Source organism: Hemitrygon akajei, chromosome 12 (genome assembly GCF_048418815.1).
Source record: "Hemitrygon akajei chromosome 12, sHemAka1.3, whole genome shotgun sequence".
Lineage (NCBI taxonomy): Eukaryota > Metazoa > Chordata > Chondrichthyes > Myliobatiformes > Dasyatidae > Hemitrygon > Hemitrygon akajei.
Window position 1 is genome coordinate 44,609,296 of NC_133135.1, and position 17,951 is coordinate 44,627,246.

Genomic DNA, 17,951 nt, shown 5'->3' on the forward strand with positions numbered 1-17,951 from the left:
TTGTCCAAGCATCTTGGACTACTTGCTACATTTCTTCTGCAGACTCCGGCTGTCTGGCTTGCTTCTGACTCAGGACAGCCTCTGTGTTGAGATCAGGGCACTGTGGAGGCCATACCATCTGCTGCAGAACTCCTTGATATTTTTGCTGAAGATAATTCTTTATGACCTTGGCCCTGTGTTTGAGGTCATTGTCCTGCTGCAAAATGAAGTTGAGACCACCCAGTCAAATGCCTCCCTGATGGTGTTGCATGTTCTCTGCAGACATGCATTCATCTAGCACTCTCCATTTCTTCTATGGACAAACTGTTGCCTGTTTGAGCCAAAAATTTGAAATTTTGATTCATCAGCTGAGTGCACTTGCTGCCATTGTTCAGCACACTAGACCTTGTGTTTTTGTGCAGAGGCAAGTCTCTTAGCTTAGTTTCCACTTCAGAGGAATGGCTTTTTGGCAACAACTCTTCCATGAAGACCATTTCTGAGAAGACTTCAATGGACTGTAAAGGGATGTCCTTGGTTTCCAGTGGTTTCTGTGTATTCAGAGCTGATAACAATGCTAGACGACTTCCAATATAGGAGTGACATCAGCTTGATGTATATCTTGTCTGCTGCACTCAATTTCTATGGCTAATAACTGTGTTTCTGGTCCTCAATCTTGCCCATATCTTTGTGATTCTTTAGAAGAGTTTGGACAGCACATCTTGAAATTCCTGTGTGCCACAAAATTTCTGCTTGGGAGAGACCTTGCTAACGCAGGATGACCACCTTGTTTCTTGTTGCTATGCTCGCTCTTGCTATGGTGTAAGAATTGATGATTTGAAGGTTAAGATGTCACATCTGCCACACCCTCACTTTTTCGTATGGTTGTCCTTTGCCCAGTTTGATTCCTTCTGCACCCTGTTTGTGTTTCAGTTAATCAGTTTATTTCACTCAGCTCATTGTCACTGATTATAAGCATTCTGTTTGTTACTTTTGTTTAATCATGCATAGTGCTAATGCCTACAAAGTAATTGAGTTTTTATTTGAAAAGTGGTCTAATATTTAATATGTTACTTTCTTTAATGCAGTACCGGAAATTCTCTGTGGCATTTAATTTTATTTTGGAAAATAAGTGTTTGGAAGTCAAAAATTTCCTCGTTTCTACTGACATACTAATGCAGATAACAAAAAATAAACATCTAAAATAAAATGTATATAAAAGTTCTTGGGTGCCCAAGACTTTTGCACAATACTATATTTCTTTATGGTTCTCCTTTTTTTGAATTGTTCCACCTATCACCAGCCAGTCTTGGTGTCAACGGTTGACTGGCCCTACCTACCTCTCCCTCACTCAATCTGTCCCTGTTCCAGTTAATACCAACAACCAGCCTCTGTCTCACCCCTCTTTTTATTTTTACTGGATACCTTTCTCCTGCACTCTCAGGGCTGACAGATGGTCTTGGTTCAAAATTTCAACCATCCCTTTGCCTCCAGTGTTGCTGCTTAACCTTCGTGCTGAGTTCTTCCTGCATGTTATTTTGTTTTTGCTCCAAATTCCAGCAAGTCTCCTGTCCATTGTCCATGCAATGCAGGTGTCAGTCAAGAATTATTCTACTTGTAATATTCTTGCAGAATGTGTGTCCTTGTGAAATAATTTTATAAATGTCAAATAAGTAACAGATTTATGGTTATAATCTAATTAGTAAAACCTATTGCAACAAATGGAAGGGAAATATCGTTTATTTTTTATTTTTTAAAATATTTGGATATTATTATTTACAGTAATGTGTATGTATTATTGCTTTTAAAGATCTCATAAATTATTACTTTACAGGTTATATCCGATTCCACTTGATATCGTCTCACATCCATCAATCTGCAGAAAAGTAAGAGTTTAACTAATCAGTGTAAATATACTAATATAAATTGTCATAAATTGATCATAAATTAGATCATACAGGGTTCATGTTTACATGAAATGTAAACATGAAATTCATGTTTATATTTAGCAAAGAACACTAATAAGAGAGAAATAGTATTACAGCTGAACTTTTAATAATGTGCAATAAAAATCTGTGGGGAGAGCACATTGTACTGCTTTTTATACTATCAAGCAGTGACAGCTTCTGAGGACTGATAACGGAGCAAGTGAGTTCAAGGAAATCATGTACAACTGCAAGCACTTCCAGTTTTGTTATTGACTCGTGAACAAAATGACCACCTCGTTCTGATAGATCAATTTCAAAGATTCAAGGTTAATGTCTATTTTTATCCACTGCCTTCAGTGTGTGTGAAAACAACTTAATGAATTTCTATTACTTGTTCAAAAGGCCAATTTGTAGAAGTTATGAAAAAATGTAATTGTTAAGTCATTTTAGCAATTTAGTGGATTGTGCAGTTCAATTTAATTATATACATCTCTTTATTTTCCCCTAGCTTGGTGCTGTTTGATTTATTCGTAAATATTGTGGCTCACAACCTTGCTGAACCTGCATATGAAGCTGATGTTGCACTGCTGGAGTATAAACTAGTGGCTGAAGAGCATGGATTAGTCATCAAAGTGAAAGGATTTAACCACAAACTTGGGGTATGTAATTCAGTCTGAGTTCCATTATTAGTTATATACTTAACTAAAAACACTGTTTCTCACTCAACTGTAGTTCCTTATTCCTGACATGAAGGGACATTGAAAAGCAGGCCCCATTGGGTTTCAGGAATTTGCCCAGATGCAATTCGAAGTTCAAAGTAAATTTATTAAAGTTATTAATTATCATATGTCACCACTGGCTACCCTGAGATTCATTTTCATGCGGGCATTCACAGTAGATACAAAGAAGCACAGTAGAATCAATGGAAAATCTTTACACAACCAAGAAGACAAACAACCAACATGCAAAGGTCAACAAACTGTGCAAATACTAAAAGAGAAAAACAAAATAATAATAAATAAATATGCAGTAAATATCGAGAATGAGTTGTAGAGTTTTTGACAATGAGGCCATAGGTTCTGGAATCAGTTTAGTGATGGGGTGAATGAAGTTATCTCTGGTTCATGAGCCTGATGGTTGAGAGGAAATAAATGTACCTGAAACTGGTGGTGTGTGGCCTGAGGTTCTTGTACCTCCTTCACAAGTCATAACAAATATTTGAGATATGGTGTAAAATTCATCCCTATGGACGTAAACACAGAATGCAAAAGAAACCTTTTGTCAATTTATAGTTTTAGTCACTTAATGTAGTGAAGAGATAGGGTGGACCTCCTTTGCCAAACCCTCTCCAGTCCAGAAACATGAACAGCTGTCCCAAGAATGCAGTGCTGCCATGCTCTTTACCTGTGAGGCATATTCTCTGCGTTATGCGTTATGGGGAACTGCCGTAGCTTCTTAAAGAAGTCCCTTAACGTTTACTCTGCTTACACTATCCCTGCACTTTAACCCTTCAAGCCCTTATGCTCCTTCCAAATCATCTTTCCACTCTGAATTCCAGTTCTCGTAGTTCATCCCTATGAGATGAACTAGGGATGATTCCTTAGTTCCCTAACTTCCCCACTTCCTAATCTGTGAACCTTGCACATCAAGAGATCTGTCACATTGTCCTTGAATAGAGAGCGTGTGACAAAGGAGGGATTCCACTGTGACTGCCAACCAAATTGCTTGGGTGATGTTATATCCAAACCTACAGTACTGAGTGACATCCTGAAGGAATGTATGTAAATAGGGGTTTTGTGTTACAGAAAATGTCTATGGATGGTTTTTCTAGGACTGTAAACCTTCCATAACATGGGTTGGGGGGTATTGTCTGTGGTTCTTTAAGTCTAATGAAATGTCATTGGTGTTTTCTAGCCTTCTAATTGCTATTTTAGTGTTTATTAGTATTTCCTCTGTTATTGCTGTATTGAAGTACTGGGACTCCTTAGCTGGCAGTATTGTGGGTGCACCTTCACCAGAAAGACTGCAGTGGATCAATAGCTTACTAGCACTGCCTCAAGGTGATAAAAGCCAGCTGTGCTAGTAAAGCCCACAGCTGAAAAAAGGACTGCAAAAAAAAATTAATTGCTCCTTGTGGCCCTTTTTCTCTAACTCTGACGTGTGGTTTGTGTATTCCAGCTAAATTTGTTCACATTTTTATTAATCGTTCTCTTCCACGGTCTAAAATGAACTCCCTTAGCACCACTACCCTCCTCCACCCTTTCCAAAGAAGCACAGGGAATAATGATTTGTGTTTTGAAGCTGAAGTATGTGAGCATTTTGATGAATCTGAGAACATGGACTGTAGAGATCGGAATCTTGATCTTGTCCCTGGGACCTGAGTTCTAGTTTGAGTTTGGATATTTTCTTACATGGGAGTGTTGTGCAATTTCTGATATTAAGCTAAAGAAGGGAATAAAACAAACTAAACAAAGTGGATTGTATTTCTTATACCAATATACAATGCTTGCCAAATTCTACAGATAAATCATTTAAGTAACCTCTTTTCACCAGCTTCTGTTTCAGCTCATCATTGATCATCTGGCCAACTTTGCAACCACTCCAGATGTGTTCGGAATGATTGTAGAACAATTAAAAAAGAGTTACTTCAATGTTTTGATCAAACCTGAAAAACTGGGAAAGTAAGTAAAGAATTCATTCATTTATTGATGCTTTAATTGTAATTGTTTCATTTTGAGATGTCTTTTAATGGTAGAAGTGATGTCTTTTAAATTCCCACTCTTAATCACATCCACTGGAAGATTGTTATTGCATCTAATATGTTTTGCTCCAGTCTTACATGAGCAATGTGAATAGAGTTGACAAGACCATCATTCATTGTCATATCTATGTCCTTGAAAAGATATGCTGGTGACACCTAAGTAGAATACTAAACCTTTTGGAGGAGTAGAAAAAATTCAATGATCAATGGATAAAGCACAGTAAAGTTTATATGTATGTTCATGAATTAGATGGGTGTTTAGTGCATTCTGATGCTTTCAGGATTGGCTTTGTATTTTGGATTGATTAATTAGTGATAATCTATAAACTTGTGAATGATCATTTCTTTCATGCTAGCATTAAAATTCCATCCTGGTTCAGAGATGTGTATAGGAGCGCCCTAAGAACTGAGCCAAGGCTAACATTGAAGTGCCAACTTGTTGAAGCTGTATCAACAGGTGAAGCAGCATGATTCAGTAAACCCACAACCATCAGATCAAGCTAAAGTTCTGCAGTCCTGTCACATCCTGTCGTGACCTCACCTGTATCTCCTCCATTTCCAGCACATCCCATCTTCTCACTGTCAAAACAAGGTTGTGGTTCCCCTTGTCCTTGTCTTACCACTTACGAACCTATGTATCCAGTACGTCATTCTTAATAACTTCTGCCATCTACTGTACAATAGGATTCTACTACTAAGCACACTTTTCCCTCCCCCACTCCCTGCACCATTCTGTAGTGATTGCTGTCTACATGACTCCCTTGTTCACTCATCCCTCCCAACTGACCTCCCTCCTGGCACTTGTCCCTTCAAGTGTGACAAGTGCTATACCCTTCACCTACACTTCCTCTCTCACCATATTTAAGGTTCCAAACAGGCTTTCCAGGTGAGACAACACTTCACCTGTGAGACTTTTGGGGTCTTCTGGTGCTCCTGGAGCAGCCTTCTTTACATCTGTGAATCCCAATGTAGATTCAGGAACCGATTTATTGAGCACCTTCATTCTGTCTGAAGGCAGAATCTCCTGGTAGCCATCATTTCAATTTGACCTTTTATTCCCATCTGACATGTTCCTCTACTGCCATGATGAGACCACTTTCAGGATGTAGAAGCAACACCTTGTCCCATCTGGGTAGCCTGAAGGCATAAATATCAATTTTGCTAACTCCCAGTCATTTCTCCCCCTTCCCCCTTCTCTCTTTTCCTATTTCCCATTCTAGTTCCTTTCTCACCCTCTCTCTTCTCACCTGCCTATCTCCTCCCTCTGGTGTCCCTCCTCCTTCCCTTTCTTACATGGTCCACTGTCCTTTCTTGTTAGATTGCTCCGCTAGCCTCCTATCTCTTCCAGCTATCACCTCCAAGCTTCTTACTTCATCACTCCTACCTTCCCCTTCACCTGATTTCACCTGTCACCTGCCAGTTTATGCTGCATCCCTTCCTCACCCCAATCTTTTGATTCTGGCCTCTGCTTCTTGCCAGTCCCAATGAAGGGGGTGTGCCTGAAACATCAACTCTTTACTCCCCTCCATAGATGCTGCCTGACCTGTTGAGTTGCTCCAACAATTTCTGTGTTGATTTTTTTATGCCAGTTTTTTTGTGCAGTCACTCACTGTCAAAATCCTCAGGTTCCCATTTGATTAGACCAACCAGATAATTAGACCTGTAGCTTTAGAGAAGGGTACAGGTTGGTAACTCCGGTAAGTGATGACTCAGTTCTTCATTCTCCATAGCATTTTCACCATCTTCAAGGGAATATTGTCCACTTGCTCAGATGAATACAACTTAATTGACAATCAAGATTGAGTTATGCTTGTTTTACATGAAGCAGCTTCTGTGAACAGTATCCTGTGGTCCCTCTTTAAAATTCAGTGCTCTTAAATGGCAACCTCTCTCTGCTCACCCTAGGGTGTCAGCCATCTTTCCAAAATATGGTGCTTGGAATTCTACACAATATTCTGATTGAGCAATCATGAGCAATATGTTAAGGATTTAGCATAAATTCTTAGCATTTTTTTCCATTTAAGGCCCCTGTTGACAAAACTATATCTGTATACTTCTGTGGTGAATGGTCCACTGTACTCTAAATAGTTTTTTTTTGATGAAGTTATGCCATTTGGGAGCTTTATTACAGACATTTCTTCTTGGAGTGTCTTAAGTAAATTGAATTGCAGACTTTGAATATGTGCATCAGCAAGTGGCCTTTCTTTTGTGCTGTCTTTTTGTAGAGATGTACGATTATCGATTCTGGAACATGAACGGTGGTCTTTGATGCAGAAGTACCAGACCTTGATGAAAGGTGGAATCTCAATCGAAGCACTGATGTCATTTGTGAAGAACTTTAAATCCCACCTTTTTGTAGAAGGACTAGTGCAAGGAAATTTCACAAGCAAAGTAAATGTTTTAGTGTGAAATAGTTAACCAGCAAAAGATAGTTTCTGTTGACATTGAACATTTCTAAGAAGGTTGGAAATATTGTAAATTATATTGAGGGAGGGTGTGGAAACTACATTCTTAAAATGTTATTATTCTGGATAACACAAAGCCTGGGAGAAACCCACACGGTCACATACAAGATGCACACAGATGATGCAAGGTATCAGATTGAATGGGGTTGCTGAAGCTATGCAGCAACACCCCAGCTGCTTTAGATGCTTCTGCATGTCAAAGATGCCGGGTTTCAGCGATATTTCCGAATGTCTCTGAAACAACAAACACTAAGGGGGGTGAAAAGTACAGTACTGTGCAAAATGACTTGGGCACCTTAGATATTTTTTTTTGTATAAGTTTTGTTTTGAATGTTTATTTTTTTGGTCTTCAGGATTAGTGTGCTAGGAAGGGCAAATTTTAGATTTTCAAGCATTAATTTTCCAGAAGAGTAAATGTTACAGAGAAATGTTTGTATTTTGATAAAGAAAGTAACATATTAAGTAATAAACCACTTTTCAAATAAAAATGATTACTTTTTAGATATATAGCCCAGTGCATGATTAAACAAGAAAACAAACAGGTGCTATTGATCAATGACATAATGAGTTGAATGAACTAAACTGATAAACTGAAACAAACAGGGTGAAGAAGGAATTGAACTAGGTGAAGTACAACCAAACAGAAAGTGAGGGTGTGGCAGATGTGACATTTTAACCTTCAAATCATGAATTCTTATAACTATGACGAGTGAACATAGCAATAAGACGCACGGTAGTCATCCTGCATCAACAAGGTCTCTCCCAAGCAGAATTTTCATAGCAGGCAAGAGTTTCAATATCTGCTGGCTAAGCTCTTCTACAGAATCATTAAGAAATGGACAAGATTGAGGATCAGAAACACAGTGGGTGGCCATGGAAACTGAAGCAGATGAGAGATGCATCAAACTGATATCCCATCTAAATTGGAAGAAATCCAGCATTGCTATCAGCTCTGTACTCAAGTGCAGCCCTCTATAATCCAGAGAAGTCTTGCCAGAAGTGATTTTCATGGAGTTGCTGCCAAAGAGACATTGCTCCAAGGCTCTGCACAAAATCACAGGGACTGGGATACTGAGCAATGACAGCAAGTGCTCTGGACTGACAAGTCAAAATTTGAAAAATTTGTCTCATAACAGGAGACAGTTTGTCCATAGAAGAGCACTGCATGGATGAGGGTCAGCAGCCAAGAGTGAAGCGTGGCAGAGGCTCCATGCAGCTTTGGGGCTGCATTTCTGCAAATAGAATTGATGATCTGTTCAGAATTAATGGAATCCTTAATATTGAAATACTGAATTCTTATCAATCATGCAATGCCATCAGGGAGGTGACAGATCTGGCCTAACTTCATTCTGCAACAGGACAATGGCCCCAGGCACACAGCCAAGGTCATGAAGAATTATCTTCTGCAAAAAGAAGAACAAGGGGTTTTACAAAAGATGGTATGGCTTCTATAGAGCCCTGATATGAACATCATCAAAGCTATTTGGATTACCTGGAGAGACAGAAGCAAGTGAGATGGCCAGAGTGTGCAGAAGAACTGTGGCAAGTTCTGCAAGATGCTTGGAACCACCTACCAGCTGATCTTATAAAACTGCACGACAGTGTACCTCAGAGAACTGATGTGGTTTTAAAGGCAAAGGGTGCTAACAGCAAATGTTGATTTGATTTACTGTTTACTGCTTTTTATAGTAATTTTTTGATACTTAGAAATTTTTCATTTCATTATTTTTGAAAGCATCTTTGCTTTACAGATTTTTTTTTCACGTGCCTAGACTTATGCATAGTATTGTATATCTAAAAATATATTTTAAAATCATCTATTAATGAAGCATAAAGTATTTGTTTTTTTAAAAAAAAGTATCCTGGCTTTATTACAGTTCAGAAAATTTGTAGTTTCTGTTTTTGACCATGAAAGCATCAAATCCATCAACTTTTTGCCACCTATTTGGGTTATTTTTGCTCAGCACTGCCAGGCCAACTCAGGTCATTGTCATGCAGATAAATACCGTTTCTAGTGCCCCTTATGAGCAGGACATTCACATTATTTCTCAAATTCATTGGGTTCAGACACAAGTCTTATTGAACTGTTTTTAATTTTCATTTCTTCTCACCAAATTTGCTGCCAATGCTTTTAAAATCTGGCATTTAAGGTCAAAATGGACACAAGAACTACAAGTGTTAACATATTGTTATTATACACACACAGTACTGAGTAGAAAGCCCTGGGGCTTAACTAGTTAATTTAGTGCATTCTGATTGGGGAAATTTAAGATGTGTGTTTTGATTCATGTAGTACATCTGCTTTGACTTTAAACAGATTTTATTTGTTATTTATCAAAGATAGAGTTTTAGCATGAAACTAATGATTCTGTTTTCTCTTCAAAGGAGTCCGTTGAATTTCTAAATTATATTGTGAAGTAAGTATTTTGTTCTTTCTCCTTGTCACACAAATGTGGTGAAATTCGTAGTGAATTATTGGTGAATTCTAAAAATAAAGCCCTCCCTGCTAAACAAAATATAACTTTCTGAAAGCCCAGAAATGCTATTTGAATTTCTTATAATTGCCTTCATGCATATAATTTTAAAATGGTAGAATGATTACTATACTTTGTTAATTGCATTGCAGGAAGCTGCAGTGCAAACCACTGGTGAATAATGTACCTGTGCAGTTCAGGATTGTGGAATTACCTAATAAGCCACTCGTGTGCAAAGTGAAGTCACTGAACAAAAATGATGCCAATTCAGAGGTCACTGTTTATTATCAGGTGAATTACTAACAATGTATTCATTTTTCACCCAATTTTAGCTATTTTCAAACATTTTCTTCTGTGATCAATGGTTGATGCAGACTCATAAGTTTACCATCTTACAGTATCCTGTCTTGTATGTCTCTATAACTCCTAATCTTTAGTGTTTTCTCAATCTGTTGGAGATACTCTTGGTTGAAAATCATAATCATATATTCTTTTCATAGTTAATGTAACAGAGTTAAAAGGATTTCAGTAAGATTTTTATTCTGTCTCTCAAAGTAGTAGTGCATATTGCCAAATTGTCCATGTTCAACCTTTCATGTTTTGAAGGATCTAGTGCTTTCCTGGTGTATATGACGAATAAACTCTTCTTGGGCTTCCAGCCAGGTACAGGTATCGATGACAAACTCCGCTATCTTCATCAGGGATGATGCCGAGTCTGGTGGTAATTGTACTGCTGTAGCCCGTCCCTCCTGATTGGATGAGAGGAGGGACGTCCCATGGCAGTATAAATACCACCAGACTAGAGATGCCTCAGCATCGTCCCTGATGAAGGTGGTGGAGTTTGTCATCGAAACGTCAATTATTATCGATACCTGTAACTGGCTGGAAGCCCAAGAAGAGTTTATTCTTTCAAGGACTTGAACTTTTGCAAAGAATATTTCTAATGTCAGCTTATTTTTATTAAATCTAAAATTATTTGTTAAATTACACAGTATACTGTGAATGTACTGTATGAAAATATAAGCATTGTATTTAATCATAACAGCATCATTATTACATGACTACAGGCTTGCCACTCATTTTGATATTGTTTGTTTTAATTTGGCTGTTAACAAGTGAAAGATTCTTTTAAGAATAAATAGCTAACTTTAATATTTTTTCAGTCAGGTTGTCACAAAGTAAGGGAAAACGCCCTTATGGAACTACTTGTTGTAAGTAAATGTACACAAAATCTCATTTTCAATATTAGTGATTTTAATTTTTAAAAAATACTTATTTGTTGAAGGAATCATTTGAGAGTTTACTAGTATTTGTCAGAAGGCCTTTGGAATTCCAAGTCCTACTGTTTTTTTCACTCTTTGTTACTCTAGGCCATGTAGAAATTACTTTACAGTTGTAATTCATTGGTATTTTATGTATACTCTTACAACTCAATCACAATTTTCTATTTTACTCACATTTCAGACCTATTTATACTTGCTTCTTCCCAATTTCAATTTGGGTTAGAGAAGACCTGCTTCAGTAGACACAAGTTAAAATGTACTGCATGTTTTAATGGCCGAAACATCTACTAACTTCCCCTTCTCCATTATAACTATATATATTTTCAATGTTTAAGTAAGTCATATAAATATGCTTATTTCTCTATATGTTCACTGGCTTGAGTAAGAGATGCTACAGATGTGCTTGCCACTCGCAGTTTGCACAGTGCAGACATCCCATGGGGCAAATTGAATAAATCTAGTCCCAACTTTATTGGTACAGTTTTTGTGCTAATTGTGCCTTACCACAAATTATGTTATAATTAGAAGGGGACAAAGCTTGGCAGAGACAATGTTGAAAAATTCTTCTTCAGTTGGCTAAGCTGGATGTCAAAGCTGTCAGAATACTAAATGTATTTGAATGTTTCTGGCATATTTTAGTGACATGAGTTGCACTTGCATAGGTTTACACTGATCTGTGGAAGGCCATTTGGCTTCTGGTACCTTCTCAACCATTTAATCAGATCATTTTACCTCTGTATAACTTCCCTGTTCGGACCTCATCATTTGATTCCCTTAACATCTAAGAACTGGTGAGTTGGTCTTAAATGTACTCTATGACCGAGTCTCCACAGTTCTGCTCATTTGTGAATTTTTAAGTTTCACTGCAGTCTGTGCAAAAGGATTTCTTCATGAATCATGGTTGTCATGGACATAATAAAAACAGTCAAAGATGAGTGTATCCCTACAAAATCATTAAGTCTTCCCCAACCAGAAGCCCTGGAAGGACCATGACATCAGCAGTCTGCTGAGGGCCAGATCAGTGGCATTCATGACTGATGACCAAGTAATAGAAGAAGGTCCAAGTACTATCTCTGGAAAGCTATCTCACGTATGAAGTGGCAATTCTGGACTGAACTTGAATCACTGAAGGATGCTCAAAAGCTGTGGAAGGGTGTGAATGCTATTACTCTTTAAAAGTGAAAACGAGTGACATAGGTGACAACAAGGCTTTGCTCCCAGATGAGCTCAATGCCTTCTATGCTCACTTTGACCGTGGAGGAGCCTTCACAAACGCCCACAGCCCCTGATGACCCTGAGATTTCAGTCTCTGAGGCTGACAAGAGAGCATCCTTTAGGAGAGTGAACACATCCAGCCCAAATACTGAACTGGGCTGAATATTAAAGAGCGGTTCTGATCAACGGGCTGGAGTGTTCACTGATATCTTTAATCTCTAGCAGTCAGAGGTACCCACCTGCTTCAAGCAAGCTTCAATTATACCAATGCCTAAGAAAACCATGGTAACCTGCCTTGATGACTGTCATCCAGTAGCACTTACGCCCACAGTGATGAAGTACTTTGAGAGTTTGGTAATGAAACATATCAACTCCTGCCTGAGAAGTGACTTGGATCCATTCCATTTTGCCAGCCATCACAATAGGTCCACAGCAGATAGCATTGCATTGGCTCTTCACTCAATCCTGGAACATCTAGACAGAAAAGACACATACATCAGGATGCTCTTTATTGACTACAGCTTGGCATTCAATACCATCATCCCTTCAAAACTAATCAGTAAGCTCCAAGAGCTTGGCCTCAATAACTTCTAGTGCAATTGGATTCTTGATTTCTTCACTTGCAGACCCCTGTCATTTTGGATCTCCTCCAGTGTCTTCATCAGTACAAGTCCACCACAAACCTGCGTGCTTAGCCCCCTACTACACTGGCTTCACACTTATGACTGTGAAGCTAAGCACTGCTCCTCCAATGGCCTTTTTAAGTTTGCCAATGACGCCGCTGTCATAGGCCAAAGCAAAGGTGGTGACGAATCAGTATATACGAGGAAGATAGAAAATCTGGCTTTGTAATGCCACAACAATCACTTCCCACTCAATGTCAGCAAGAACAAGAAGTTGATCTTCGACGTCAGGAAGTGGAAACTAGAGGTTTACATGCCATTTCTCATCAGGGAATCGGGGGTGGAGAGGTTCAGCAACTTTAAATTCCTTGGTGTTATCATTTCAGAGGATCTCTCCAGGCTCAGCGTTCAAGTGCAGTTATGAAGAAAGCCTCTACTTCCTTAGGAGTTTATGAAGATTGAACATGACCCTAAAACTTTTGATAAACTTCAATAAATGTGTGGTGGAAAGTATATTAACTGGTTGAATCACAGCTTGGTATGGAAACACCATTGATCTTGAATGGAAAATCTTCCAAAAAGTAGTGGACACAGACCAGTCCATCACAGTTAAAGCTCTCCCAACCATTGCAGGAAAGCAGCATCCACCATCAAGGAACCTCACCACCGAGGACTTGTTCTCTTCTCACTGCTGCCATCAGTAAGAAGGTATAGGAGCCTCAAGACCTACACACCAAGTTCAGGAACAGTTATTAGCCCTCAACCATCAGGCTCTTGATACAGAGGGGATAACTTCACTCACTCCATCATTGCTATTTTCCCACAACATATGAACTCACTTGCAAGGACTCTTCATCTCAGGTTCTCAATATTTATCACTTATTTATTTTTTCTTCTGTGTTTTCACATTGGTTGTTTGTCCGTCTGTTTGGTGCAATGGTTCATTGATTCTATTATGTTTCCTCAATTTACTGTGTATGCCCACAAGAAAATGATTCTTGGCGTTGGACTGGACTGGTCAAAGAACACTGAGGCTGTCTACAAGAAGAGTCAGAGCCATCTCTACTTCCTGAGGAGACTGAGGTCCTTTAACATCTGCTGGACGATGCTGAGGATGTTCTACGAGTCTGTGGTGGCCAGTGCTATCATGTTTGCTGTTGTGTGCTGGGGCAGCAGGCTGAGGGTAGCAGACACCAACAGAATCAACAAACTCATTCATGAGGCCAGTGATGTTGTGGGGGTGGAACTGGACTCTCTGACGGTGGTGTCTGAAAAGAGGATGCTGTCCAAGTTGCATGCCATCTTGGACAATGACTCCCATCCACTCCATAATGTACTGGTTAGGCACAGGAGTACATTCAGCCAGAGACTCATTCCACCGAGATGTAGCACTGAGTATCATAGGAAGTCATTCCTGCCTGTGGCCATCAACCCTTACAACTCCTCCCTCGGAGTGTCAGACACCCTGAGCCAATAGGTTGGTCCTGGACTTATTTCCACTTGGCATGATTAACTTATTATTATTTAATTATTTATGGTTTTATATTGCTATATTTCTACACTATTCTTGGTTGGTGCGACTGTAATGAAACCCAATTTCCCTCGGGATCAATAAAGTATGTTTGTCTGTATGTGGTGATGTCTGTGTACTTCAATAATAAATTTTATTTTGATCTTAGAACTTTGAACTGTGATTGGTCCTGAGTGGCTGTAGACATGACATATTCTAATTATCACAGCTACGGGAAGCATGAATTCCACCTCAGCCTTATCAAGCTTCTGAGGAATGTGTACATTTCAGTGAGATCACCCTAATTTTTGTCATGATTAGATTTCCACTCTGTACACAGCCTTTTTGTGGTGTTGTCCAGCTTAGCTTTTGCCTTCAAAATTGCTTGCTGAACTTCCTAACAACTTTTAAGGATTTTTGTCAAAGGACACAGTTTACCCTTATAATCTGTCATTATTTTAAAAAGTACAGGAATCTCTGGTACAGAAAGTTCCTGAGAGCTGTTTGTAAGCCAATCACTCTTAAGTTAGAAATAAATTTCCATAGCTATCCATATATCACTCTGCATATATACATGCTGTAATGCTTTCAATTCATTGAATAATTATCTTCACTGCCAAACTAATGGAACATACACTCATTCCTTTCATTAGTGAATGCCATCAAACATTTTGTTGTTGTTACTAGTTTTAAATGTGCTTTAACGATGTGTGGGAAAATTTGTAGTGTTGTACAAACCATGTCACTTGTAGCCCAGGGAGTCCCTATATTCTGCATTACTTGTCTCTTTTTTTCACGAAAGTGGATAACATTGAATTTTTCCATAATAAGTGGAATATATTATATCCTTAACTTGTCTATGTCCCTGCACTCCTGTCAGGCCTCACTACCTCCTGGCTTATTATCATCTTAAAACTTCGATAAATTTAGTTCACACTCTTCATAAATATCATTGAGATAAAAACTGTAAGCAGCAGTGCCTCTGTAGAACCCTACTTGTCAAACCTACCTCTCATCCCAAAAATGGCCCATTTTTAAAGGGTTGTCAAAACATGATTTTCTTTTCATAAATCTATGTAGCTCTGCTCAATCATGTTATTTCTGAACTTGCCTGTTACCATTTCCTTCATAAGTCTCCTGGACCTTCCTATTCATGCTAGCTCACCAAGAATTCCCCTTTATTTCCCTTAAATTATGTGGTTACATTTGCTTCAAATCAATGGAAACTGTCTTGAAACTGATTGTCTTCCAAAATTTCACACCATCTCCTCTAAGACTCTGAACATTGTTAGCCCTTTTTTTGTTGTGTTAAAACTTTAAAAAAAATCCTTGCAAGAGGGACAGAGGACAGACTACTTTATACCGTACAGAGGACAAGATTCTTTTGCTGAGATGATTTTGATCCTTGATTTCAGATGCACATGGAAGAACCTTGTTTTGATTTTCTGAGGACAAAAGAAACACTTGGGTAAATATTTTTTCACCTTTTTAATAATGTGTATTATTCAAAGTCCTTATCAGCAATACTCTTCTTGAAACTCACGTGAAGTAAAGACGAGGATGTCATTTTGGTTCAAAAGAGTAAATATAGATATAATTGAATGACATTGCATTCTAGATTTAAAAGTGGGTAAAAAGTAAACAAAGAAAGAAGTTCAACAGTGTAGAATACGAAATAATGCAATTCATTGTGATTTTAAAACATCAATTGTATTAAAATTGGAATGTTCAGTGCTAAGCAGGATTGTAGAATATCAGCTAAAATCCTGGCTCAGCAAGAAAGACAGGCAAAAAGAAAATTGAACATTGAAATAACTGTCAGAGTTCAGAAATCAGATTTTCATTTTGATCAGAGTAGATGGTTGCAAGAGGATTGGAGACATATTTATATCATGTGTTATATGACATGTTTTTGTGTGGTTCCTGGGCTGCTGCCAATTTTTCCACTGGAGATGGTTTTCTTGTCACTGGTTCTGAAATGAAGTTGTAAGATTGACTTGATTATTGGAAAGACTGGTGAGATTTCAGTGAGTTCTTTTTCTGAAGATGAACTGTGTTTTAGTTAATTAAAATAAAACAGTATGTTGCAGCTCTATATTTGTGAAGGGAAGTCAAATATGTGCAGTGTGTGTTATAATGAACACTGATGTATTTAAATAAAATGAATAAGGGGCAAACAAAATCAAATTGTAGGGGTTGGTGGGAAGTAGAAATAATAATTTGTTGTAATATTGCTGAAATTCTTGAATGTTTCTTAATAACTGGACACCAACTGAACGCCATCTCTATGCCTTCCTTGTAGCACAAAAAGGAGATGTTGGTTTATTGGATTTGATAGATAAATTGAATTAGTTTGAAAAATATTTGACAAATTTGCTCCTGCTGTGGGAATTTGCTTACTAGTTTCATTATGAGATCTTAAACTCCTATTCAAAATGCACTGGATTGTTAAAGTCTCACATTTGTGGTTGTAATCAAATAAAATTATTGAATAAATTTCAGTTAAAAGTAAATACTGTGCATTGCTTGAACAATTCTTGAAGTTTGTTTACAAAAAGGCTGATCCTACATTCCATAAATAAACTTTCTAATTACAAGTAGAGAGTAATTTGAAATAACAGCTCCTTTCATGTAGTTTTATATTCTATGCTTTCAGGTACCACGTGTATCCTTCCAGCCGAAATACTTCTGGAATTTTGGGATTCTCAATCACAGTGGAAACCCAGGCAACGAAATTTAAGTGCGTTTTTCTGATTGTTGCTTCTGTTTATTGTATCTTTGGGCTGGGCAGGGGAAAGAGTGCAGCAATTAGCTTTGAAAATTACAGAATGATATGATATAGAATTTGGTGCAAGTGAGTTATTCCATTTCTCTCTTTTATACCTCCTCTCTAAACCAACATTGTATTATTCACTAATCTCTTTATCAATTTCTTTCGCCATCACCTGAATTTTGCATTTACACTTTCATGCCTTGCACTATCATATTCCTTTTTGTGTGCTTTGCTCCTTTCTTTTAATTTTCTGCATCTTAAAGATTGCTTTCTCTTGAGCTTCTAAATATTCACAGCTGCTGGCAATTCCTGTTGTTGAATTTGTGGGAATAGAGGGAATGGGGATTAGAATGAATGTGGATTCCAGTTAGAGGAATAGCCATGATCTTATTGAATGTGTACTGTGGAACAACCCTTATTTCCATTTCAGATGTAATTTTATAGTTTAATGTACAGGGTCCTGATTCCAGCATTATTAATTGTATTTAAATTCTTAAACAGTACTGAAGTAGTAGACAAGAAAATTGAAGAATTTCTGAAAAGCTTTAATAAGAGATTAATGTCAATGAATCAGGATTCCTTCAATGCTCAGGTAAGTAATATTACAAATAATTCAAAGAAAACATTATTGTAAAACTTTTCAAAATCAGTTCTGTATAGCTCTTGTTAATCCAATAGAGCTTTTAATTTAAAAAAAGTAACTGTCGCTAAAAAATTGGAGAAATGTCTCTTGTGTATTTTCTCATCTATGTGGCAACCCATGCTGATATAATTGGAAAATATGTCTATTCCACAAATATGCTGATAGTTTGAAACTGTAACTGCTTCTGTTTAGTCAGCTTGCACATCTTCTCCTGACCCTGGTAACTGTACACCAAAGAAATAGAAACCGAAAATGCTGGGTTGTTGATGGAGTGGGGGAGGCAGTGGGGGTGGAGGAAAC

General features: G+C 37.9%; 1 protein-coding gene across 1 annotated transcript in view; it reads left to right on the top strand.

Moving 5' to 3' along the window:
* Positions 1-17,951, top strand: part of nrd1a (nardilysin a (N-arginine dibasic convertase)) — a 71,773-nt gene that overhangs the window by 37,661 nt on the left and 16,161 nt on the right. Inside the window, exons 19-28 of the mRNA XM_073063019.1 lie at positions 1,811-1,862; positions 2,413-2,563; positions 4,458-4,585; positions 6,891-7,056; positions 9,516-9,547; positions 9,757-9,895; positions 10,768-10,815; positions 15,651-15,703; positions 16,892-16,975; positions 17,510-17,600. Coding sequence (XP_072919120.1) covers positions 1,811-1,862; positions 2,413-2,563; positions 4,458-4,585; positions 6,891-7,056; positions 9,516-9,547; positions 9,757-9,895; positions 10,768-10,815; positions 15,651-15,703; positions 16,892-16,975; positions 17,510-17,600 — 944 coding nt within the window. The remainder of the gene's footprint in view (positions 1-1,810; positions 1,863-2,412; positions 2,564-4,457; positions 4,586-6,890; positions 7,057-9,515; positions 9,548-9,756; positions 9,896-10,767; positions 10,816-15,650; positions 15,704-16,891; positions 16,976-17,509; positions 17,601-17,951) is intronic.